This window comes from Carcharodon carcharias, chromosome 8 (assembly GCF_017639515.1).
Source record: "Carcharodon carcharias isolate sCarCar2 chromosome 8, sCarCar2.pri, whole genome shotgun sequence".
NCBI classification, from domain to species: domain Eukaryota; kingdom Metazoa; phylum Chordata; class Chondrichthyes; order Lamniformes; family Lamnidae; genus Carcharodon; species Carcharodon carcharias.
The window spans coordinates 73200771-73225433 of record NC_054474.1 but is presented as its reverse complement, the minus strand read 5'-3'; the positions used below and the strand labels follow the sequence as shown (position 1 = coordinate 73225433).

Genomic DNA, 24663 nt, shown 5'->3' with positions numbered 1-24663 from the left:
ATGTCCCCTTCTTTCAGTTCAGATGGATGTAAATGTCCCCATGGCACTATTGAAACAAGTTCCACCAAGAAGTTGTGCTGGCCAAAATTAGCCCCTCAACTAACGCCACCAGAGCAAATTAACTGGTCATTCCTCTTGTTTGTGGTTCACTGGTGCTTAAATTTGTCACTATGTTTCCCTATCAAACAACAGTAATTAAACTAATTAATTGGCTGTGAAGTTCTCTGAGTCCCAAGGTTGCGAAAGGCACTATGTAATACAGGTTAATTCTTTTTAATTGGATTGCTCTCACCTTGAAGGGAAAAAAACTGAGAAGATGAGTCCAGACTACAAATATAGCTATACTTCCTTTTAGCTGATCTCAGGGCTGGGTAATGATGAGGCATCAACAATATACAGCATCAGCACAAATTAGCAATTGAAGAATTAAGTCATGGACTTTCACAGAAGTAAAAAGTGAGGAAGAATAAATGTTAAAATATTTGAAATTTCCAATGGGTGACTTTTTAACAATGAAACTGTACTAAATTTATTAAAAGGAGTTTAAATGAACCCTAAAGTATTAACTAACTAACCATATCTGAGGTACTGTACTGGTTTATACTAGATATCATACAGTGACTACCATTTGAGTTGGTCCAAGCCGAATGGAACGCCTGAGGTGATGGCTGCGGCTAAGGGTGGTGCGTCCTGCAAGGTGTCAAAGCAGTCGCTGACTAAAGTCACTAAGAAGCTCCCCAAGAAGTGGAGGAAATCTCACAAGCAGAATTATTCCACTCACATGTACAGGGTCCTGACCCAGGTTCACCCTTCCACCAAGATCTCATCCAAGGCCATAAGTGCCAAGTGCTCCTACCTTGTTGACAGTTTCGAGTGCATCGCCTCCGAGGCCATGCAACTCATTCACTACAACAAGCACCACACCATCTCAGCCATGGAAATCCAGAGTGCCATCCACCTCATGCTGCCGGAGGAACTGGCCAAACACACCATCTCCGAAGGCACCAAAGCAGTCACCAAATACACCAACTCCATTTAGGTCAACCATACTAATGATTAATAACACAATTTACCCTGTTCTCAAGTATTGACCTCTCTGATATAATGGGCACATGTATGGTTACTCAGGTTCACAGAATGCAAGTAGAGGAACTAACACAAAGACATATAGCCTGAGATATAATGAGGAGTGTGGTCACCTAACAGTTATGCTACTTGTCGAGCAATCCGTGGGTCATGAGTTCAAGCTGGAAAGTTGTGGAATTGAATTCAACTGTGAGCTGGCAGAAAAAAATGGTCATGAAAGTCCTATATTGTTGCAATAAATTAATATCCATTAGGGAAAGGTGGCTGCCTACCTCCATGTAAATGCAGTCCCCTACCATGTGGTTGACCCTTAATTGCTTCAGAATAACAAGGGATGTGTAATAAATGCTATCTTGCTAGTGTGGCCCACATTCCAAAACCAAACATAAAAGATGAAAGTCTTTACCCAAGTGAAAATGCAAATGTCCATTAACCTTAGATGCTGACAAATATAGGGAGACAAATTAGACAATACACGCTCGCGTCATTCCTTTCTCCTCTAGAGTGATCATGATGTGTTACAGATCACTCAGGGAGTCCAAGTTGCTGTGGCAACATGCATTTTTGCATGCATGTTGTAGTCTGGATCTATGAATAGTAATGGTGGAGGCTCCTACTTTTTTTTTCATCACATAACTGACTAGAAAACTTTCCCACTCTTATCCCCTGCCATTGGCATGTTGGAAGGATTTGCGGGTCTTATAATCAGCCTGTTTGGCTGTGTTATGAACACATCTTCCTTGACCATCAAGTCCTGGAATGGGACTTGATCTAGAGCTCTAGCTCAGAGCACTACCCACTGCCACAAGACCTCCTCTTTTCTTGAGTACAACTGATAATGAACAATTTTCAATGTGATTCAAAATTTTGTGATGTGTGTTGGCCATTGTGACCAATGCAGCTGATATACTCCAGACAGCATAGTATCATAGCACCTACTTGAGTCTCACAGGAAGTAGGACAGCTGTCCTAGGACAATTTATATCAAATAAAAGGATAATATCACCACATTGCATTGCTAAGAATTGTCTCATATACTTCTCCACATATAATGAATTATTTATTAGTGCTCTTAAGTCAGCATACTTATGCTTCATATAGTGAAAATTCAGCTTGACAATAAAGGAATGTTATTAAATAGCCTTGATTTGCAGCATTTCAATGATAATTCTGTTAAGAATGGGTTCCCTCTGGAATATAAAAGCCAGGATGTAATATCTGCACAGAGCCACCTTTCCAAGCCACCTCTAAAGAACAAAAAAACAATATAAATTGGAACTAAAGCCCCTGCTCATACTCTTTTCAACAGCTGAACCATGTTCGCTAGGTAGCAAAAATCTTTCATGGACCAAAACAGTGATTTACACTAAATGGTTGATGACACTTTATCCTGTTTGCTACTCTGAGGGCAGGTTTTCCCTTTGTCAGGCAGGCGCAGTGGGTAGACTCGGGAGCAGCCGCGAAATGGACTGCTGCCCGTGATTGGGTCCCAACCAAAATTTCACACTGGCGGGCCAATCAAGGCCCGTCCAGCATGAAACACGTCTCCACACTGGCCAGGAAGGGCCAAGCGGGGTGGGGCATGTCGGCTGCCGGATCCTATGGCAACCCGGCGGCCAGTTTAAAAACAGCCCAGGCAGCCACTGGAAGCTGCCATGGAGGATGTTTACTGAGCCAGCACTATGGACCCCAGTGCAGCTGGGCACGAAAAGTGAGAGTGCAGGTTGGGTGGGCACTCGGCTCCCCAATTCTCTGATGAGTGCCTCGCCGTCCTCCAGGAAGAGGTAGCTGCCAGGAGGGACACCCCTATCCCCAGGGATAGGAGGAGAGGCCACTGCACCACACCAAAAGGGCATGGGAGGAGGTGGCAGCGTTGGTCAGCAGCCATAATGTGATACGGTGCTCTTGGGTGCAGTGCCGGAAGCACTGCAATGACCTGCTGCGCTCAGGAAGGGTGAGTACCATGTTTGCATGGGCCAGTATGCAGATGTGTTAAGGCCTGGCCATCCCCCCAGGGACCTCAGGGGTGTTAGAGTCTGAGTGCCAACTGACAATCAAGCCAGAGCTGGCCAAGAGGGTGAGTCCTGGTTGCTTGGACTGAGTGCCATGTGCCTTGAGGGCCACAACTCGGAAGTGCCCTGGGAGGTGTTCCTCAATTGGGGTTGGCCAGGCTGCGGTGGCGCTGCAGGTAGAGAGCAGACTTAGCAATGCTCCGTTGTTGTTTTGGGAGAAGACAGTCCACAGCAATATAGAAAGGTGGCGGACAGGCAGAGGCCCCGCTAGTCTCCTAATCCTCTTGAGGTATGAGCAAGACGCCCTAGAGCTCGAGAGCTGGCACGCCCCACATCAACTGGACATAGAGAGGTGGGGGTGCCAGACGAAGGTAAGAGCGCAGTGCAGTGAGGTGAGAATTTTGGCTTGCACAACCATTCTAGTGTAATCTCTTCATTGGTCTGGCCTCGAACATGGAGTCCCCATTGATCACTGGAGGACAAGGGCACCATGAGGCAGATCTCCTTTGTCTCACCAGGGTGCCTGACATGCACAGTGACAATGTGATGACTTTAACTAATGACATGTCCTTCTTCTCCCTTTTAGGTTCGCCAGCAGGCATTCGCTTTCTGGACCCCAAAGGGCCACCCCGGATGCCGGAGGACCACTGGGCATCATTTGCACCTGCATCACACCTGCTATGTGAAGCAGGCACCAGTTCAGATAGCAGCACATTGGTGGGCATTAGATCGGAGGCTAGAATGTCGGTGCACGTTGGTGAGGGCACTTCACAATCGCTTGAGGTGCAAGTGAAGGCAGAGAGTGCCCAGGGCGCTGGCAGTTGGAGGACTGCTGGGGACCAGGACAATGCTCAGTTGAAGGTTGATGATGAGCCTCTGGAGTCGTGTATTAGGTGGCAGATGCTGGATTTCCAGCAAGATGTGCTCGAAGATCTGGCAGAGATCCATGAGGGTATGCATGCCATGGTCTATGTGATGGAGGAATCCATGGAGTGAGTGCTGCGTTGACCATCATGGTCGAGCGCACTGCCTCCTACATTAAGAGAGTGGTGACTATCATTGAGAGGCAGCTCCAGGGACAGAATCAGGGGTTCCTGAGGTTGCGCTCAGACCTGCAAACCCTCACATAGGCACTGATCTCAGGTGGTCAGTGTCCGTATAGGAGATGGATGAAGCACCCAATATCCCACCTGGGTGCCTGTCCATCAATGGTGTGCAGGGAGGTCCACATTGGCGCACGAGCTGCCTGTCATCTCTGGGGGCTCCTCTTAGGGCACTCTGGATGACAGCAGCAGTTCCTCCGTCGCTCCACCAATGTCCATGGCATCTGATGAGGCTGTGGCAACTGAGGATATGCCAACCATGGCACTGACTGCTCCCTCACAGGCAGGGCCAGCACAGGCTCCACTGGCCAGAGGATGGCTGCCAAGGTCATCAAGGCCAACAAGACAGCAGAGTCAGCAGGATATCGCCAATGCCAGTGCCAGCAAGGGTGGAGCACCTAAACGTAGCACTTGCAAACATAAGTTAAAGGCACCATGAGCACAAAAGGGACAGGTCAAGGGTGATTTTATGTTCATTTTTGTTTACTTTACGTATACTGGTCTGATGTTGAATACCAGAAACGTTTCTGTTAAGATTATTGAACTGTCAGAATGACATAAATTTTGTTTTTGTCGTCATGGCCTGAATATGCTTCACTTTTTGTTTCATTGGTGCGGGAAACGCCAGTATGTAATGTTGGACATAGGCAGCTCTGAACTTTATTGCACAGACACTGAGTGTTCTTTTGGTTCAATGAGAGAGTAATTTCAGACATCTGGGATGGAGTCAATAGCCTTGTCACGGGTTTGAAGCTGATCTTTGGTAGCCTAGCTGAAGGACCGTTGGATTGAGGCATCCCTGGTGTCCCTGCCTCCCTGCAGGTTACCAACGTCTGGCGGTCCATGCCCTCAGCATTTTCCTCACCATGTTCCTCTGTGGACTCACTACTGGACTCATTATCTGTGGCCTGTGGAGCTGTGTCAAGATCCTCTTCCTCCATTGGGTCCCCCTTTGCCAATGCCAGTTTATTGAGAGCGCAGCATGCAACCACGATCAGTGACATCCACTTTGGGGAGTTATTGTAGAGCTCCTCCTGAACGGCTCAGGCATCAGAAGCACATTTTCAGAAGACCTGTGGTCCTCTCTACCACCACCCTTGTGGAGGCATGATTTGTATTGTAGCGCTTCTCTGCCTCTGTTCTTGGGTGGTGGAGAGGTGTCATGAGCCACCTCTTCAACAGGTAGCCCTTGTCACCCAGCAGCCATCCATTCAATCAGGCTGGAGCACCGAAGAGCCTTGGCATCTGGGAGTGTCTGAGGTTGTAAGCGTCATAGGAGCTGCCCGGTACCTTGCACAGACTTGCAGAATCTGCATCCTGTGGTCACACACTACCTGAACATTCATGAAGTGAATGTTGACGAAGGCACCCGGCTGACCCGCTGGCGCCTTGATGGCCACAAGTGTGCAGTTGATGGCATCCTGGACACTGGAGGAACCCCGTTATCGCTAAAAAACCTCTGGCTCACTCAGCCTGGCTGATCTCGTCTGTATGGCAAAGAATAAAAGTTAGTGCCTATCTAAACAGAGCTTGACGCAACTGTGGAAAGCTGATTGGGAAACTCCACACAGATCCCCCACTGACCCCTGGAAAGAGCTGGAGGCATAGAGGTTGAGGGCCACTGACCTTCAGAGTCACTGGCATGGTCTGTCCGGCCACACAGTCAGAGTTGATCCCAGGCCCAATTATCTGACAAATGGAGGTCACAATCTCCCTGGAAAGGCGGAGCCTCCTTCAGCATTGTACCTCAGACATATTGAGGTAGCTATATCGCCACCTGTAAACCCTGGCAGTTGGATAGTGACATCTTCTGTGGCTACCTGCTGGCCCAGTGCCCCTTCTGCCTGCGCCTCTCCTCCCACAGTCCCTCCTCTGGAAGCTGCATAGGTGCACTTGGCCTCCTGCCCCTCTCTTCCTCCTCAAAGGAGGTAGCTCCAGCGGAGCCCACAATCCCCACTACCAGTGTAAGGGAAGGCTGTCTGATGTCTGGAAGAGTCCACACGGTCTGAATCCTTCGGGGGCCTGGCAGACAGCAATGAGTACTGAAATGAAGCCTGGAAATGCTAAGAATGAAGCCCCGAACAGAGATAAAGCTGCCAAATGCCAATAAGCAACCAGCAGTAAACTATCTCCAAAACTCCTCACTACTCACACTGGCAATGCTGCTGAACCTTTTTATCTTGCCCTTGGATGAGGTTTGTGAAAAGGTCAGCTGGCCGCCTGCCTGTTTTTCCTCTGCGATGAGCAGAAAATCACACAGGCATGGAAAAATCACAGTCAATTGGATAGCTAAGGGCCTTAAGAGGCCTGATAATGAATGGCAGGTGCTGCTCTTGCACCCAAGCGCACACCGAGCGAAATATTGCATGAGTACACGATGATGTTAGGACGCTCACCTGATGTCATTGCGCACTATTTTACTCCCGATTGGGTCAGGCGCACATCCGCACATAGGATGAAAAATTCTGACCTGGAGACTGATTTTCTTAGACTCGTTGCTACATATTATGCAGCAGGATGGATGGATAGAGTGATGGGAAGGGTGGCTGGAAAGCCAACTAATTTCGTCTAGTATCGTACTTCTCTTGCTGACTAATTCAGCAGTCTCACAGTTAGCAGCTACATGCCATCAAATAGGGGACCCATTGATCTGCCTTATCAACCAAAGAATGTGAAGATCAGAACATAAAAAGGGGAAAATGATTGGGTGAAAAATAAAAGTAATTCACCAGGGACTTTTGATAATGCACCGCATGTAATTTAGCAATAAAAGTTCAGTACAAGATTGAGAGAGCTTGTTCATTTGCTGCTCACTAATCTCATATTACTGCCGCTTTGCAATAACTGACCCCAAAACCAGATTTTGTAAGATATGTATTTTCATCATTTTTTTACTTGTGCTTTGAGTTGGCCCATTCAAGTTGATTAGCATGGAGAAGGAATCTTTCATTAAATGTCAAATAGAAATTTGCGAAGTAGTATTGCACTAAGTGCAGGAAAAGATTGATTTTCAATCACATTTATAATGCACAAGTATCCAGTGTATTCAGTTGTGAAGTAATTATGAGTTGTAAGTGAAGTAAAGGAAAAGCACCAAGCTCTGACAAGTTACAACAATAATTGACACTGCTGCTATTGTAAGTATCTTTGGTTATTAGAACCTCACACAAATGCACTGCTAATTTTGATTATTCTCTTGATTTGTCTGAAGTAATGAATTATGAGTGGTGGAACAACTTTCATTTTTGTGCTTGGGGTAATTATTTCTCTAATGTTTCATTTCATTGCGTCTTGGCAGAATGATTTAACTTGTATACTTCTTTTTTCCTTTGCCAGCAACAGCAATGCAGGTTTAATCAAAAGTATATATCCTTGGAAACTTGATGAATTAGCTCAAAGTTCTTCAAGCAGTGACTGAAATGTACTGACCTTAATGTTTTGATGCTACCAGTCTGACTTTGTTCAAGCAAAATAAAAATGAAATCAATTTTTGCAATTGTATTGTTCAAGGAAGTATTAACCATTTGGTTGCTGAGAGGAATCACTGAAAGAAACAGTAATAAAACTGCTCAAATGCCAGAATAAATTCACTACAGTGATAATAACATTAAATTTAAATACCTGAAATAATTTTTTATATAAAAGTAGAAACTTCTATTGTCCCTGTCATCATTTACTCTCCATTTCTCTTTTCCTTTTTTTAATTAACACAGAGAACAGAAACTTACCACTTTTGAAAATATTTCTCCATCGTGGGCAAATATGGGTCCCAACTCTGATGGTCTGTGAGTTCAGCTTACCAGGGCAATCTTCCAGGACGGAACCAATTAAGAGACCACTTGTGGGAAGCTGGTCCAGTGAAGAATGGTAGGTGGGATCCTGAGGCTGCAGGGCCAATTAGAACTTTGGAAGATTGGCAGCCCCACCAGGAAAGTTAGACACAGCTCAGGCAGCCAGGAGAGCACATGCATGCATCAAATTCAAAAATGATAAGGTCCGAAGCTGGGAGGCCCCTCGGTAGAGATTGGTTGAGCTACGAGTGCAACATTTTCTGTTCACCAACACACCACTGGGGCATGGGGCTTGTTGGAGGTGACCTCTACAGGGCTGCCGGGCTCAGCAGTCAACAGGAGGCCACTCCACCACTGGGAAGATCTAGGCTGAGTCCTCCTCACCTCCAACATTAGCCTCCTAATTGCTAATTATTTGCACCACTGCTGATGGGTAACCATTCCCATTCTTCATGCGCTTCTGGGCCGATCATCTGGAGGCGGGAACGCGTTGAACCGCCAACCCGGCTCCTTATTTTGTAAGTTTGATCCCAGTCCCGCCTTGAAAGCCATCTCTGTGGAGCCAGGAAGATTCTGCCCAGAATCTTCCATGCAACAGTGGAGAATTTCAGGCAGCAGACCTGAACTGCCGATTTAGTAGTCATTGCTGCTCACTACACTGTTAACCCAATTCCATATCCTTCAATCCTTCCTCCCAAGTAAGCTTCTATCTATTTTATATCCAATTATTAATTCTGCATCCCTCAGCTTCTCACATCCCTCTCCTGGTTTCACTTTTCACTTTAATCAGGAGCAGGCTTCACAATGCATGATCAGCCTGTCTCTTCAAAGTAACACAGGCAGCTAGCAAACTTCATGCAGCTTGTTAATTAAAATGATTGTGACATGTGGCCCACAGCCAAGTGCTCTGTTAAGCATCTGCGCACTTCGATCAGCGGGGGTTCCAAATTTGTGCAAAGCTAGCATCGCTTAAAGCTAACCTGCATTACATCACAGTAAGCAGAATACTGCAGATGCTGGAAGTCTGAAATAAAACAGAAAATTCTGGAAATATTCAGCAGGTCAGGCAGCAGTGGTGGAGAGTGAAACAGAGTTAACGTTTCAGGTCGATGACCTTTAATCAGACTAGGAAAATTGGAGATGCAATAGGATTTGAGCAAGAGGTGTGTGGGACAAGGATAAAAGGAAGGTCTGTGATGGATTGGAAGATAGGAGAGATTGAATGATTCTGTTTTTCTCTCTACAAATGCTGCCTGAGCGTTGCCAGCATTTTCTGTTTTTGCTTCATTACTTAATTCCAGCCTATACCTCTTAGGTGCAGTCTGACTGTGCAGCAGGGGGTTTAAGAGGTGAAGGGGGATTCAAAGAGCCGGATGATCATTGAAAATGGAGCAACAAGCCAGCGAGCTGCCCATGGTTCTCTAATGCAGCACTAGAGGCTTTGGTGCAGGAGATGCACATGAAGAGAGAGGCCAGGAGGCCCTCCACAAGCAGATACTTAGAAGGCAATGGGAGCAGCTAATGCTGAGTTCAGTGCCAGCAGCCTATCCTCAAGGATCTGGATTCAGTGCCACAAGAAGTTCAACAACCTCACATGAATGATCAAGGTCAGTGAATGCATCGTCACATGCCATAGCGTAGCAACTGCACCACTATCCTCACGTACTACTCCATTCACTGCAGGCCAACTTGCCTATCAACAATCTCTATCAACAATTCAAACCTCATATTCATAGCCTCACCTCCACATACTTCGCACACTCACATCTCTCAACTTACACACACTGCCAGTTATGCAATTGTGGCAGGCACATCACCCAAACACACTGTGCTGTACTCACTGGCATGCTTCCCTCGTTCTTACAGGACAAGGTGACTCATAATTGGAGGCAGTAGCAACATAACTGGCAGGGTGAAGACATGGCTTCATGTCATCAGCTCCATGGAGGATATATCGCTGGAAATTGTTGGAGCAGCCATTATTGAGGCAGTGGTCAGTGGCGTAGATGAAACCATTGAGGAAATCAGTATGTTCCTGCGTAATCCCCTTTCGCACATCCCACTTCACTTTAAAACTGCAACCAGCAAATGGTGTAACCATACAACTTTGCTTTTCTCCCTCCTTCATCCAACACTGCCCTTGTACCTTTATGTTTTTAGATACGCAAAAGCTGACACCAAGCCAAGCACTGGTGAAGGAGGGTGAAATCCTAGAGGCAGAAAAGACTACTGCAGAAGATCTGGCACTTGCAGCTACCAGCTCAGATGCTGATGCAGTGAATGCTTTAAAGTGTAGAATAAAGGTGGGATCTCAGTGTGGTTAGTCAAGAGCCAAGAATGGGCTTTGGCCAGGCTAAGAAGAAGCGATAATGCAGGTGACAGCTCCACGTAGGATGAGGTTGTACAAAAATTCCACTGCTGAGGACTCAGGTGAGAGTTTTGATGGCATGGATTAAAGGAAAAGGGTGATGGATTTGGTGAATTGGCTGGCATGCCAGAAATCCTGCTGTCACTGTCAAGGAGCAGGCGGAGTCTGGCTTTGCACAAAGGTCTAACTTTTCCAGTGTGAAAGTAGTAGTCAATGCCATAGGGAGTATTTGCAGACCCCACCATGCTACAGCACCTGAAGGCTGATTCCTCAGCTTCCAGTATGAGCAGAAACCACCCAATGCCTGAGTGCTGCAGTGGAAGATCAGACTAGGGTCATGAAATGCTAACCTGTTGTCATGCAGACTCAGGCTGCTGCCATTTGGGTTGTGGATACCAGTGCTCAAAGGGTTTTTAGTGTCTCACAGCAGTTTAACAATCTGTGCTGCAGGACCAAGCTTGACATGACTCAGGACAAAGAAGCCTTCTACCTCGCGGAGGCTGAGCGTCAACTCGGAGACACTTCATCCTACCTCTCCCTGGACCATGATCCCACCACTGAACATCAAGCCATTGTTTCCAGGACTGTCACTGACCTCATCTCCACTGGATATCTTCCTTCCACAGCTTCCAACCTGATAGTCACCCAACCTCGGACGGCCCGCTTCTACCTCCTACCCAAAATCCACAAACAGGACTGTCCCGGAAGACCGATCATGTCAGTCTGCTCCTGCCCCACGGAACTCATTTCTCGTTATCTTGACTCCGTTCTCTCTCCCCTTGTCCAATCCCTACCCACCTACATCCTTGATTGCTCTGACACCTTACGTCACATCAACAATTTCCAGTTCCCTGGCCCCAACCGCCTCCTCTTCACCATGGACGTCCAATCCCTCTACACATCCATCCCCCACCAGGATGGTCTGAGGGCTCTCTGCTTCTTCCTCGAACAGAGGCCCGAACAATCCCCGTCCACCACTACTCTCCTCTGTCTGGCAGAACTTGTTCTCACACTGAACAATTTCTCCTTTAACTCCTCTCACTTCCTCCAAATAAAAGGTGTGGCTATGGGTACCTGCATGGCCCCAGCTATGCCTGTCTCTTTATGGGGTATGTGGAGCATTCCTTGTTCCAGTCCTACCCCAGCCCCCTCCCACAACTCTTCTCCGGTACATCGATGATTACTTCGGTGCTGCTTCATGCTCTCGTCGGGACCTGGAAACATTTATTAATTTTGCTTCCAATCTCCACACCTCCATCATTTTCAAATGGACCATCTCTGACACTTCCCTTCCCTTCCTTGACCTCTCTGCCTCAATTTCTGGTGATAGACTGTCCACTAATATCCATTACAAGCCTACCAACTACCACAGCTACCTCGACTACAGCTCCTAATACCCCGCTTCCTGTAAGGACTCCATCCCATTCTCTCAGTTCCTTCGCCTCCGTCACATCTGTTCTGATGATGCTACCTTCAAAAACAGTTCCTCTGACATGTCCTCCTTCTTCCTTAACCGAGGTTTTCCACCCACGGTAGTTGACAGGACCCTTAACCGTGTCCAGCCCATCTCCCGCGCATCTGCCCTCACACCTTCTCCTCCCTCCCAGAAACATGATATGGTCCCCCTTGTCCTCACTTATCACCCCACCAGCCTCCACATTCAAAGGATCATCCTCCACCATTTCCGCCAACTCCAGCATGATGCCACCACCAAACACATCTTCCCTTCACCAGCAGCCCCCCCCCCCACCCTCCCACCCCCCCCAACCAACCCCACCGACGGCATTCCAATGGGATCATTCCCTCCGGGACACCATGGTCCACTCCTCCATCACCCCCTACTCCTCAACCCCCTCCTATGGCACCTCCCCATGCGAACACAAGATATGCAACACCTGCCCCTTCACTTCCCCTCTCCTCACCATCCAAGGGCCCAAACATTCCTTTCAAGTGAAGCAGCATTTCACTTGCACTTCCTTCAACTTAGTCTACTGCATTCGTTGCTCCCAATGCAGTTTCCTATACATTGAAGGGACCAAACGCAGACTGGGTGACCGCTTTGCAGAACACCTTCAGTCTTTCCGCAAGCATCACCCAGACCTCCCTGTCGCTTGCCATTTTAACACTCCATCCTGCTCTCTTGCCCACATGTCTGTCCTTGGCTTGCTGCATTGTTCCAGTGAAGCCCAACGCAAACTGGAGGAACAACACCTCATCTTCTGACTTGGCACTTTACATCCTTCCAGACTGAATATTGAGTTCAACAATTTTAGATCCTGAACCCTCCTCCATCCCCACCCCCTTTCCGTTTCTTCCCCCTCCTTTCTGTTTTTTCAATAATTTATATAGATTTTTTTCTTTTATTTTTCTTTTTTCCACTTATTGTCATTATTTTTAAATCTATACCTTTTATGCCCTTTTAGTCTTATTTCACCCCATCCCCACGAGAGCTATCTGTATCTTGCTTGTCCTCTTAATTAGCACATTCTTTTAGATAATATCATCACCTTCAACACTTTGTTCTTTTGTCTATGACATCTTTTGGTTATCTCCACCTATCACTGCTTGCTTGTCCCAACAACCACACTCCCCCTTCCCCCCCACCTTAAGCCAGCTTATATTTCACTCCTCTCCTATTTTTACTTAGTTCTGTTGAAGGGTCATGAGCACTCGAAACATCAACTGTACTCTTCTCCACTGATGCTGCCAGACCTGCTAAGTTTTTGCAGGTATTTTTTATTTTTTGTTTTGGATTTCCAGCGTCCTCAGTTTTTTGTTTTTATAAGCCTTCTTGAGTAGCACTCTGCCCACCATCTTAAACATTCCCTCCCTCCACCACAGAGGCAGCATCAATGAGATGCACTGTAACAACTCGTCTAGGCTTGTTTGGCAGCATCTTGCAAACCTACAATCTCTACCACCTAGAATGAGAAGGGCAGCAGATGCATGGGAGCACTACAACGGTAAGTTCCCCTCCAAGTCACACACCTTCCTGAATTATATCCCTGTTCCTTCACTGCCATTGAGTCATAAACCTGGAACTTCCTTCCTAACAGCAGTGTGGCTGTACCTACACCACATGGACTGCAGCAGTTCAAGGTGGAGACTCACCACCACCTTCTAAAGGGCCAATTAGAAAGGGGCAACAAATGCTGACCATGCCAGTTTCACTCACATCCCATTCCACCAATGCCCTTGCTGTTGATTGTCAGCCAGTCAGGCCTGACTGCCACTGCCCATGCTGAAGTCGTGCAATTCAAAATCAGACCTTCTATGCTTACAGCTATCCAAGGGCATCCGACAAAGCTATCTGCGGTCTCCCCTCGTAAAATTTAGCAGCATTCCACTGGCTATATTACAGTCATTTGGTTGATACTGCATAGGCACACTAAGACAGCAAGGACACACACAAGATAGGTACTAAGAATATGCAAGAGTGATGGTTGAATCTTGGATGGAATATTGTATATGGGGTTAGTTAAAGTTGGTATGGAATGGTTGTTTTGTAGTGGCCTTCATTTCAGGATTGAGCCCAAGGGTATGCTGTAATGATCAGCAACAAGACAGATGGGAAAGTTGCAGAATTGTTGTACAATAGAAATCACAGATTGTACTCTCAGGAACAGGCATCAAATTGGGCACTCACAGCGTGTCCAGAACCTGGATCTTCGGACTGCCTCCTCCTCCTCCTCCTCCTCCTGAGGTGGTTGCTGAATCCCTGGTGACAATAGGGCTGTACCCTACTGAGGGGCAGGTTATGGAGGATGCAGCAAGCACTCACAAATTAGGACGCCCGCTCTGACAAGAACCACAAGGCTCCTCCAACTCTTTCAGAGTGGTTGAACCAGTAAAGCCATTGTGTAGGCAACCTAACCATCTGTTCAATGGTGTTTCTCATGGCAGCATGGCTCTCATTGTGCACATGCTGGCCACATGTAGTCACGTTGAGGAGGGGAGTTATGAGCCATGTGTATATAGAGATCACAGCCCTTGTTGCCAAGCAGCCACCCTCTGGTTTGACATTTGAAGGATTGATGGAACAATAGGCTGGCGCATAATGAATGCATCATGGCTGCATCCAGGGTAGCAGGCATTAACAGCATGATGCACTGAGTAACGGACTGCACATTCAAAGAAAGGTAACATTTGCTATTACGGTGTGCTTCACCATTGAGATGCTGCACCCGTGTGTGCAGTCAATGATGCCCTGCATCACGGGGAAACTCACTATCCTGGAAAACTGTTCAGAGAGATGACAATGAAGTCCCCTCTCATGGCATACAGAGCCTCTGTCACTTTTCTGATGCAGCAATGGATGGTGATGCGGGAACTGTTAGGTATGTCAACTGTTCCAATCTTGAAGGATACCAATAAGAAATTCAGGGCCACCCACTGAGCTATTGACAATGTCACTCTTTATCTGTTCTGAGGCTGCAGGTCTGGTTTCAAGAGGTGGCAGAGCTCTGCTAGCACTTTCTTTGTGAATTGCTGGCAATATACAAACTGATATTGTGAGATTAGTCAAAAAGAAAAGGGAAGCATTCGTAAGGGCTAGAAGGCTGGGAACGCATGAAGCCCATGGAAAATATAAAGAGAGTAGGAAAAAACTTATGCAAAGAGCCAGGAGGGCTAAAAGGGGTCATGAAAAGTCACTGGCAACCAGGATCAAGGAAAATCCCATTCAGGGACAGAGGTGGATTCTGTGTGTGGAGCCAGAAGATATGGGAGAGATACTAAATGAATACTTCTCATCAGTATTCGCCAAAGAGAAGGAATTAGCGGTCAATTTGTCTAGGGAAGAGTGTGTAGATAGCCGGGATCATGTTGAGATCAAAAAATAGGAGCTGTTAGGCGTCTTGAAGAATATTAAGGTGGATAAGTCCCCAGGGCCAGATGGGATCTACCCCAGAGTCCTGAGGGAGGCAAGGGAGGAGAATGCTGGGGCCTTGACAGAAATCTGTCTACGGGTGAGGTCCCAGAGGACTGTAGAATGCCCATTGTTGTTCCATTGTTTAAGAAGAATATCAGGGATAATCCAGGAAATTACAGGCCAGTGAGCCTTATGTCAGTGGTAGGGAAATTATTGAAGAAGATTCTTCATGACAGAATTTACTACCATTTGGAAGCAAATGGGTGTATTAGTGAGAGGCAGCATGGTTTTGTGAAGGGGAGGTTATGTCTCATAAACTGAATGGAGTTTTTCGAGGAAGTGACAAAGATGATCGATGATGGAAGGGCAGTGGATGTTATATACATGGATTTCAGTAAGGCCTTTGACAAGATCCCTCATGGCAGACTGGTACAGAAGGTAAACTTGCACGGGATCAGAGGTGAGCTGGCAAGATAGATACAGAATTGGCTTGGTCGTAGAAGACAGAAGGTAGCAGTGGAAGGGTGCTTTTCTGAATGGAGAGCTGTGACTAGTGGAGTTCCGCAGGGATCAGTGCTGGGGCCTTTGCTGTTTGTAGTTATACATAAATGATTTGGAGGAAAATGTAACTGGGCTAATTAGTAAGTTTGCAGACGACACTGAGGTTGGAGAAGTTGCAGATAATGAAGAGGATTGTCAAAGGATACAATGGGATATAGATTGGTTGGAGACTTGGGTGGAGAAATGGCAGATGGAACTTAATCCGGACAAATGCGAGGTAATGCATTTCGGAAGGCCTAATACAGGCAGTGTCTCACAATAAATGGCAGAACCCTTAAATGCATTGACGGGCAGAGGGATCTGGGTGTACAGGTCCACAGGTCACTGAGAGTGGCAACGCAGGTGGATAAGGCAGTCAGGAAGGCATATGGCACACCTGCCTTCATTGGCAGGGGTATTGAGTATAAAAACTGAGAAGTCATGCTGCAGCTGTATAGAACCTTGGTTACGCCACACTTGGAATATTGCATGCAATTCTGGTTACCACATTACCAGAAGGATATGGAGGTTTTGGAGAGGGTGCAGAGGAGGTTTACCAGGATGCTGCCTGGTCTGGAGGTTATTAGCTATGAAGAAAGGTTGGAGAAACTCGGATTGTTCTCACTAGAGCGACGGAGATTGAGGGGCGACTTGATAGAAGTTTACAAAATTATGAGTGGCATAGACAGAGTAGATAGTCAGAAGCTTTTTCCCAGGGTGGAAGAGTCAATTACTAGGGGACAGAGATTTAAGGTGAGGAGAAAAATATAGAGGAGATGTGCGGGGCAAGTTTTTGACGCAGAGGGTAGTGAGTGTCTGGAATTCGCTCCAGAGGAGGTGATGGAAGCAGGTACGATAGTGGTGTTTAAGAGGCAGCTTGACAAATACATGAATAGGATGGGAATAGAGGGATACGGACCCTGGAAGTGCAAAATGTTTTAGTTGACGGGCAATATGATCGGTGCAGGCTTGGAGGGCCGAAGGGGCTGTTCCTGTGCTGTACTTTTCTTTGTTCTTTGATCTTTGATTGTGGCTTAGTTGGAAGTAAGGGAAGTGCTCCCAAAAGACCCTAGATCTGCTGCTGAGAGCCCTTCTTCCACCCCCCCCCCCTTCCTCCCTCTGCAGGAAGCTTCATCTTTGCCAAATCTTCACCATTTCTCTCTCTATCATGCTGTAACCCAAGGGGGGCTGCTACTATAGTCCCCATTACTGAGAGCAAGTGGTGTGTCTAGAGACCTCCCAGTTACAAGCAATGCCTTCGTCACATGCAGCACCACTCCAACCACATTTCACTGTCTGTACCCAACCTCTCAAAACCCCAGCACTTCCATAAACTCAAACAGAGCAAATTAGGAGTAATCAGCAATGAACCTGCTTGAAAAAACATTGGTGGTTGAGGTCCATTGATCTACTGAACACGTTCAAAGTGTGTGTTTAACAGAAGGCATTAACAAGACCAAGCTGGCATCAAATCAGTGTTAGACACTGATTCACATGACATTGTACCTACTCTATTTCTGGTGCACGTTTCTAGCACCCGTGTCAATGGCCTCACTAAGGTAGCATTTGACACCAGCCACATTGGAAGTGAGCGGAAGTGGTGTAGACACAACTTTATCACTAAAATAGCACCAATAGTGTTGAAATTACTGTTGCTACAATGCTAAATTTGGCAGGTCTAAAATTCCAATGATAATAATCCCAGCATCAGTACCAGGATCAAGGGAGAGCATACCTTATTAGCATATGTTCATTAGTCATCTGCACCATTATAGTGCATCTCAGGTATCCAGATTCCACATGCTGCCGTGAAATCTGGTCTCTGGCTACCAGCTTGGGTGGGGGGAGGAGGCGGATGGGTTATGAGTGTCAATAATCACCTAGAAACTCATATAAATCAGCCCCATGCTGCTGCTTTTACAAGGAGGCTTCAGAAAGTACTAAAGATAAAATCCCACAGATTCTGGCAGCCCTGAGTAGCGAATAGTATTTTCAGGTGCCAGCCTGCTTTGCAGCACTTCCACCAGAGTTTCCCCAGCAGTGTGCCAAAAGGACCATGAATTATCGCTCTTCTTCCTTCTCTCATCATAAGTCATTCTTACCTTTACTTATTTATAAGTTCTTTCCCTCCTCCCATTGTTCATTTTGGAGGTGGAAGCTGATAATTTCCATTAGCTGAAAGCAAGTTTGAAAGTCTGTGATCAGGTTAAACCCTGCTGTGTCACCTTTGGCGGACATGGAAACTCTCATCAATGGCACAGCAGGGTTTCCAGCTTCCCAATCAGATGTTCTTTGGTGCCTGTCCCTTTTTCAATAATCCAAGCAAGCTTTTAATGTAAAAAACACCTCTGGGCGCTGTTTGACAGATTTAAAGTTTTCACGGGACACCCCAAAGGGAAGGTATGCTTTTTAGTTTTGCATATTTGAAGTAGAAATATGTGCTGCAAAATGATGATTTGCAGAATTGGCACAGGACCAGTAACTACTTTGAACTTTTATGTGGGCAGCAACCTACAACGTAAGAGTGAAAAATCTTAATCACATCTCCCAACCTGCAGTCCACAGTTGTATCAACCAGGTAACTTGACACATTGGGCAGAATCATCACAGATCTGCGACGCAGATCTAAGTGCAGTAGCGGGCGTGAAAAAAAAACATCTTACCCGCTGGCTGCAATGGTGGGCTTTTGCACCGTATTGTCCCCTTCCCACATCATTAATTATGCAGCCACAGAAAACATGCTGTCTTGCTGACAGGCAGCCTCCAATTTACCCATCATTCCGTTACCTCGCCACTTCCTCACACTGGGCAGCATATTTAAACTGTAACTGCACACACACTGTTCAATGTTTGCTGCCCAGGACTGCTCTGGTGAAGACATGGTGCCAAAAAACAGGAAGCGTGCAGACCCCCGATTCAGTGACACATCCCTGGGATGTCTTTTGGATGCCGTGGAGACCCGCTGCAAAGTCCTCTACCCCAACTCTGGCCACAGGATGCCCATCAGTCTCACCACTCCAGCTTACAACATGGTGGCAGAGGTGGTCAGTGCTAACAGTGCACACAAGAGATTGGCCATCCAGTGCAGAAAAAGGATGAATGATCTCGTCTGTGCCACCAGGATAAGTCAACCATCTCATCACTCTCAACTCACATACTCACAAAACCACTACACTTTCATGGTATCTCACTCACTAGCAGCTCAAAGGACATCACCACTCTCTCACATGCATACTCACATCTCAGCTGGCCTCATCTCCTCTGGATATTGCCTCCTCAGCCCTCAACATCTTGAGACCACTTACACAGATCAACATGTGCTCCCACACACACCCTGGAATACACACCTTCCTCAGTACAGCTCTCACCCCGCAGTCTCTTTCCTTGCCTCAGGCCACTTCTCCCCCTTCCCCAAGCAAGCTTTAGCACTGCAGCCATTATAAAGCCACCCCACCTCATGGCTGGACTGGTAGGTAGAGACCTGCCCGTGAGCACCCCCCCCCCATAAGTGACTTGGTGCTGGCTACGAAGACTGGCGCTGACGACTGCAAGTGCTGCCCGAAGAAAGGTAGGTAAACAAACCTTGAAGGCCTGAGCAAAGTACAGATCACCAGGTGCACGTCGTTTATGTACAGGTGTGAAACACACCAACATGCCCGGATGATCCAGCAAAGGGGGATGATTCTGTCAAGCAGGGCTCATAATGAGATACTGAGTATTGGAATTAGGTTCCCTACGTGCGGCAGCAGGAACCATGGCCCGTCATTGATGAGTGGGGTGGACGATTGCAAACTGGTTTCACAACGGTGTAAGTCCGCTTTTTGGCCTTCTCACCATATTGTCCGCTCACGCTTGCCGTGACACCCACTGGCAATGATTCCACCCATCGATTTCCAGGGCCAAGGATTTCACTATATTTCCTGTGGAAATCAATCACCTGCAAGAAAGAGCCCTGTATTTCTCTCGAGTGACAGATTTCCCATGAATACAAGGCATCATTGATGTATGGCCATGTATGCCACTCTCCTGAACAAACCACATTCAAGAATAGAAAATGATAATGTTTCACCAAGATACAGGTGGTCTGTGGTGACAGAGACATTTATGATTCATACAGTGCGCAACAATGAAGGCAGGAGATGAGGGGCATTCAGTTCATTGTGCCTCTACCAGCTCTTTAACAGTGCTAACCAATTAGTCCCACATCCCCACTCTAACCCAATAGCACTACAAATTTCTCATTTTCATGCATGTTTTGAGTTTCCTTTTAAAAGTTACTCTTCAACCTGCTTTCATCACCCTTCCAGGCATAATTTGCATTTTTTTTTCCTCTTGTCATTTCTGGTTCTTTTGCTAATTATCTTAAACCGGTATCCTCTGGTTACTAAACCATCTGTCAATGGAAATGTTTAACCTAATTTCCAAAAGCAAAGTACAGAGGATGCTGGAAATCTTTTTACTCCATCTAAACCGTTCACAGTTTTGAACAAATCTTTTAAATCTTCTCTTAACCGTCTCTGCTTGAAGAAGATAATCCCCAGTCACCAGCCTCTTCTGATAACTTAAGCTCCTCAGCCTGGTAGCAGCCAAGTACATCTTTTCTGTACCTACTCAAAACCCTGGTCAACCTTCCTAAAGCGCAATGCCTAGAATTCGCCACAATGGGCTGGATTTTATATCCGGCTTTGGGGCCCTAATATTGGGGCTAAATGGGGGTTTTAAATCAATACTTGCCAGTAGTACATCCACCAGCACAGTCTTCCCAAAGACAGTCTCCTATCTGGTCACCTCCATGCTTGTCATCCTACCAGGATGCCATCCTATTGGTACTGCCAACTCAATCAGAGAGCCAGCAGAAACTCTCAGAGAATTGGGCACTGCTGAGTCAGAGACTGTAAGACCAGGTCAGCATGGAGGTGCCCTTGGAGGTGTGGAAACAAAAAATCATGTATACCTGAACTTGGAACTCCAGTAGCACTGGTTTGTGAAAATTTTGAACTGGTTTTTCCTTTTGGGGAGGGCTGAAATCTTAGGTTCCCACAGAGCGAATGGCAAACTATTCTGGATTAATTATTTGAGTCCCAGGTGTTTTGTGGGTTATCTCGTGTCCTAATCAATACTGGGAAGGTTTCTCTATATTCATAAGTGACTTAGGTCTGTCTCAGGTAGGTTTCTTCAAAACTACTTTATTTACCCTCACACCCTATAAGCTACCAGGTAAATACATCTCTCTTGTGTACAGACTATCTCATCTTCTCTACAGATTGTCTAGCATATGACTGCTGATGTCACTGTTACATCATGATACACATCACTATCTCATGACCATATCTATTAACCCAGTATGCTACACCAGGAATGGCCATTCCTGATTACTGCCTTATCATTGGTTCATGAAGCCTTTGGCTCTGATGGCCGCCAAGGCCTGCTGCAGGGACACTGCCTCCATTTGGGGGGCAGCCTCTGCAGTTGGTGGAGGGCCATTCCACTGGTGGTAAAGTGTCACCAAGGCCACAAAATCACCCCCAATCGGGGCATTAATGTTAATTGTCTACTCCTTTCTGTGGAGCAGGCAGCAATCCTAATCCTAGCCCAGTCCCTGGGCAAGTACCCCGGCAGCAGGAATAAATCAGGAAGCCATCCCACGTGGCTCCCCCTTGTTTACCTGACCCACCCTTGCCTCCGTGACCACCATCACATGCTGGAAGAAAACAGCCCAGTGCTTCAGCTGAGGCCTAGCCAGTGACTATAAAGATTTAACACAACTTCCTTGCTTTTGTACTCTATTCCTCTATTAATGAGGCCCAGATTCTGCTTTTAAACAGCCTGATCAACATGTTCTGCCACCTTCAAAGATTTGTGCGTGCGAAACACAAGAGTCCTCTGAAGATTTTCTGAGTCTGGGACCTAAAGCGGATCCTGATCCCGCTGGTAATGCCTGGTCACCTGCCTGCACGACCTTACTGGAGATGGCCAATTAAGCGGCTGCCTCTGGGACCACTGCCCAATTAAGGGAGTTGGGCAATACAAGCAGCTGGCTAGCCAGTGGGAGGGTCTGGTGGCAGGCAGGCAATATTTCAAAGTTGAGACCTTGGAAGATAAATATGTCTATTAAAATTATTTGTGGCCACAGCTGCCAGACCATCATTATGGAGAGGGATCCCCTCCTCAGAATGGTCTGCCACCTTTTTTGTGACCCTGTGGCAGAAGCAGCTGTAGAGTTATGGGTGGGGATAAATAAAGGATGCCTTGCTGCCCACCCTCTGCCATCGGGAGGTCACCTTCAATAACTTGTTGGACTTCCTGAAGGCACTCCCCCCATTTTATCAGCCCTCACCTCCAAGCCTTCTGCCCACAGGACTTCACCAGCAACAGTGGGGAGTGTCTGCTGCCAGTAAATGGCATCCCCACCTTTCATAAAGTGGCCAGTTAATTGCCATTAATGGGCTACCTGCCACTGCCAGGCAGGTAGCTGCTTCCATTGCTCATGGTCCTCTGGTAAGATTGTCCCCAGGTGGGAACATGCTGGTCTACTAACCGAGTAGCAACCTTTTGGACGTCATTCCCAGCAAGTACCCTTTGTTTCCTCATTCTTCCTTTCAAAATGCATGACACTCTCATTCATCTTTGGCAATTAATGGTGCCAGTCCTGTTTGAAGGGACAGAATAACTCCAAAGATGGTATTTGGGGCATCAAAGGTATGGGCTGCAGCCACAGCTCATAGCACAGGTACAGTACTTTAAAGACAGGAGCTCAGGAGAGGTGATGGAGAGTGAGAGATTAGGTCAAGGCTGCGTTGTTAACTCAGCTTCTTCACTGCAGCCTCTACACTAGGAAGAGTAGACAATCCTTGCAATTAGAAACTCCTCGTAATATACTAGCACATAGCAAGAGGCCATGTTTAATGTGAACCTTAGTGTGATGAAATAGGTGAGTGAGTAATTGGTGACTCCTCCTGTCTCCTGTTATACAGAATTTTACTCTACACTCAGATGTGAATGGCATATAAAGGGGGTATGTAAGAATGTTGGCTGTGAGCGAAGGTGAATACTAGCAAAGGACAACAGTAACCTTAGCTGTGTGATGAGCATGTGGCTGTAAGATATCTTGGGGATTATTTCTGCCATCATCTTTTGGATAGGAATCAGTGTGAACACTTCACCCGCCTGTTATAGAAATTCTGCCACAATAACAGGTAGTCAATTTACCACTCAAGCATGTGTAAGCTACTGCCCTTGTATTGGTAAAGTACTTGTTGTTTGACACTTCACCTGTTCTGGGTCTTGGTAAAGATAATTAGGCAGCAAAGGAGTCTGTGCATTTGACAAAAATCAGCAGTTGCTAAAGCTCCCTGCAATATTTCTATGTGATGCTGTATCAAGTTTAAGTGACAAACCAGAACAAAGCTTTTGTACAATATCTTGTTAAGGCGTTGTTACATGTTTGCATTAATTCTGCTCTATCAGGTAACTCTCTTCTCCAAGCTATCAGGTGAATGGTGTCCAAGTGCTTTAAGATTCACAAATCTTTTCATGTTTTTTGATGTAAGAAAAGTTTTCTCATATCTTTGAAAACTACCTGTGAACATGAGGATCAGATTGGAACTCAATATTTTCTTTCTACTCTACCTTTTGTAGTTCAGCATTCATCGCACCATACAGGGCCTTATGAACAGTCACTAATGCTGTTCAATTCGATGGACATACTGTTGATCGAGGAATTAATTAAGGCAAACTCAGGCCATCATTAAAGAACAAAGTGTAAAAGGGGTCTGCCTGTGAAAAAAGAGCAAAGATGTTATATGAATGTTTAGAAAAGTGATAGTAACACAGTTCCATAGCCTCAGACCTGTGCCCAATAAAGTCATCAAATAAAATTATTTCCTTGCCCCATCCTCATGGAGAAAATGAGAAAAAAAAATTTTCCCCTCTCTCCACCCAGAATGCAACATGTTGGGGGCAGGGTACATGCTGCTGCTTGGCAGTCGGGGCCAATCAGCAAGCGATTTTCAGTAAAGTGAGCTAATAAAGGGATAGTGGGTGACGCCTCCTCCAACTCTGACCTCTCATCCTCCCTCTCTGCAGCCATATTGCTGCCTTCCTCTCAGCTGCCATGCCACTGCCTCCAGGCCGCTCTGCAATGTTCCCTGCCTCCCTCCCCATACTCGCCTCACTCTCCCTATTATAGCCGCCTCCCTCTCCCTGTTCCCCAGTATGGCTGCTCCCACCCCCCCTGGAAATTGACACCTCCCTCCTGCTGCTTCCTGAATTCATCCCTGTTGTTATATGGAACACATAAGTACAAACCAAACCATGCAGGTCAATGAAGCTTACAGGCCCAAAATACAACCCCAATGGTTGATGCCCTTACGGGTACATCCAACCCCAACAAGACATGTGGAAGGTATGGTCTTCTGCATGCACCAAGGAAATGCCAAGCTTTTCAGCAATTCTGCAAGGCATGTGACAGAAAGGGCCAATGGCAGTGACAGTGCGCTAGGGCAAAGGTTGATGCAGCTACAAAAAGCCTTGCACTGATCCAAATAGATCTTACACAATGCCTATGTACCTTCAAGCATTAAGAATATCCATCTGGTATCCAGTCAGAAACATATGAAGTGGGAGGAAACGTAGTAACTAAAGATAGAGCCTCTCCTGCTGTCTATCAGGGGTCATGCGATGTTCGTGGAGGCTCCAGCCAATGAGCCCTAAGTGTAGGTAATCCAGGGGGGACAGGGCTTCCTGACGAGAGCTCTGATCAGCATGCAGCACCTAAAAAGCTCTCTGTAATAAAGTTTATCTGCTTCTTGTTGAAACTTGTCTGGTCTGTCAAGTCATTACACCAACTCATACTTTCACCCACTCTTTCAGTGGGTGTGGGTGAGTGAGTGAG

General features: G+C 46.6%; 1 protein-coding gene across 1 annotated transcript; it reads left to right on the top strand.

Annotated features, from left to right (window-relative positions):
* Positions 1-664: 664 nt before the first annotated feature.
* LOC121281452 (late histone H2B.L4-like) lies at positions 665-1039 on the top strand. The gene has a single exon (XM_041194398.1). The coding sequence runs from the start codon at positions 665-667 to the stop codon at positions 1037-1039; it is 375 nt and encodes a 124-aa protein (XP_041050332.1).
* Positions 1040-24663: the final 23624 nt, after the last annotated feature.

Coding starts and splice junctions, on each gene's coding strand:
- LOC121281452 (XM_041194398.1), top strand. CDS start 665: ATGGCTGCGGCTAAGGGTGGTGCGTCCTGCAAGGTGTCAAAGCAGTCG.